The sequence below is a fragment of the Gekko japonicus genome, unplaced genomic scaffold, assembly GCF_001447785.1.
Source record: "Gekko japonicus isolate JY-2015 unplaced genomic scaffold, Gekko_japonicus_V1.1 scaffold2456, whole genome shotgun sequence".
Classification (NCBI taxonomy): domain Eukaryota; kingdom Metazoa; phylum Chordata; class Lepidosauria; order Squamata; family Gekkonidae; genus Gekko; species Gekko japonicus.
The window spans coordinates 216203-218005 of NW_015169252.1; the positions used below are offsets into that span (position 1 = coordinate 216203).

Below are 1803 nucleotides of genomic sequence, written 5' to 3' on the forward strand. Positions count from 1 at the left end.
TCCCTCCCTCCCTCCCTCCCTCCGGCCCACAGAGGCCCCCCCCTTCTCTCCGTGCCCTCCCCAGAAGGATGCTCCAGCCTGGTCCTCGGTTGCCCCTGGCAAGCGCAGGAGACCCCGGCTGCAGGGCCCCCCCCCCCGACTCTCCAAAGTCTCCCCGGGGAACTCACAGGAGGCTCGGTCGCCGTTGGTCCGGGGGTTGATCTCCGCTTTGTTCTGCCTGCCCTTGGTCCCTGTGATCTCCTCCATGCGGAAGATCTCGGAGAGGCAAAGCTTTGGGTTGAAAGCAAAGTACATCTTGCCCACGGGGATGGAGAGGGTGTGGTGGCCCCAGTCCCACAGCTGCTGCAGATTGGGGTTGTCCAGCACGTAGAGGGTGTAATTGCTGGGGACAAAGCCGAGCGGAAAGGTGACCACAGCTCCGTGGGGAAGGGCAGGAGGCAGAACCCCCTCCCCTCCCCCCCCCCGGGGAGACCGGAGGAAGGTCACGCCCCGGCATGGCAGGCAGAGATGCCCCTCCCAAGGGGTGGTCTGCACGAGCCCTGCCTAGTTTGGGACACCCGCCTATGTCTGCTGATCCGCATCAGTGCTGCCCGGCTCTTCGTCCTCATCCAGACGTGGCCAAGGACCCTTGCATGGGGGGGGGGGATCACTCACAGGGCTGCCACTTACCCACTGGAGGGGGGAGAACCCCCACCCCACCGCCCCCTGCTGCCCACCTTCATTGTGGGGAAAGACAGGCACCAAAAGGGCATCCCATGAAGTCACGTGACCATTTTTGGTCACATAGCTGGAACTGATGTCACCTTGCTATGAGACACTCTAGAATTTCCCCCAGAGTCTTGGTCAGACCAGGGAGGGTCCCTCTAGTCCAGCATCCGGTCTCACACAGGGCCCTCAACGCGGCCAGCAACAGGGCATTTATTTTTTGTTGCTCGTGATTTACAGTTTGCACTTGCTCAGTTGTGGAAAGACTGTTTGCCTGTACCACTTGTAATTTCACATTGTATTATTAGTCAATAGTGTACTGTGTTTGCAAATATGCACTTTGGTAATTTTACTCTCGTGTGACTCATCTTTAGTGTTTCGTTGCCTTCAACCACCCCTTCCAGAGACGGCTGGGAGTTATGCTGCCTTTCACACCACTCCCTCCTCTCACTCCCCCCCCCAGCCCCGGCCAAAGGGATCAGGGCTCAGCAGTGGCCCCCTCGCCCAGCCAGGCCACCGGCCCGCCCGCCTCCTCTCGGCCCACTCACCCGTCCACCATGGAGTCCCCCCGGATGAGCTTGAGGTTCTTGAAGAAGGACAAGGAGATAAGGGCAAAGGAGTGCTTGATCTTCAGAAACCCAGTGATGGTCTCAATCAGTCCCAGGCTGCCCTGCAGTTCCAAGGCCAGGTTGTCTGCAAGAGGGGAGGGGAGGGGAAGGGCAGTCCGTGAGCGGGTGGGGGGGCCGTGTGTCACACGTGCAGTTTCTGGCCAGCGACTGGCTCAAGGCGCACACGGGCTTGCCTCTGGACCTGGCTACCAGGACTCGTGAGCCACGGCCACTGGCTGCTGACGGGGTGTGGGGAACGTGGACAGAATTCTCTTTGTCCCACCAAGGGATGTTGCTTCCCTGCTCCTCTAAAGGGGGTGAGGGGTTATGACTGTGGGCAGAGTCATTGATGCAGCAAAAGTGCACAAGCTGATTAAAGTGTAGATAGTTTATTTAGGGACTAACATACTTGATAGAAAAGACGAGAGAGAGAGAGAGAGAGAGAGAGAGAGAGAGAGAGAGAGAGAGAATCTGAACTACATCACTAGCT

At 58.7% G+C, this 1803-nt stretch overlaps 1 protein-coding gene across 1 annotated transcript in view; it reads right to left on the reverse strand.

The window, feature by feature from the left end:
* Nucleotides 1-1803, reverse strand: part of INSRR (insulin receptor-related receptor) — a 62452-nt gene that overhangs the window by 37008 nt on the left and 23641 nt on the right. The window contains exons 4-5 of the mRNA XM_015416492.1: nucleotides 1254-1398; nucleotides 164-382 (exon numbers count right to left, since the gene is read on the reverse strand). Of these exons, the coding sequence (XP_015271978.1) occupies nucleotides 164-382; nucleotides 1254-1398 (364 nt within the window). The remainder of the gene's footprint in view (nucleotides 1-163; nucleotides 383-1253; nucleotides 1399-1803) is intronic.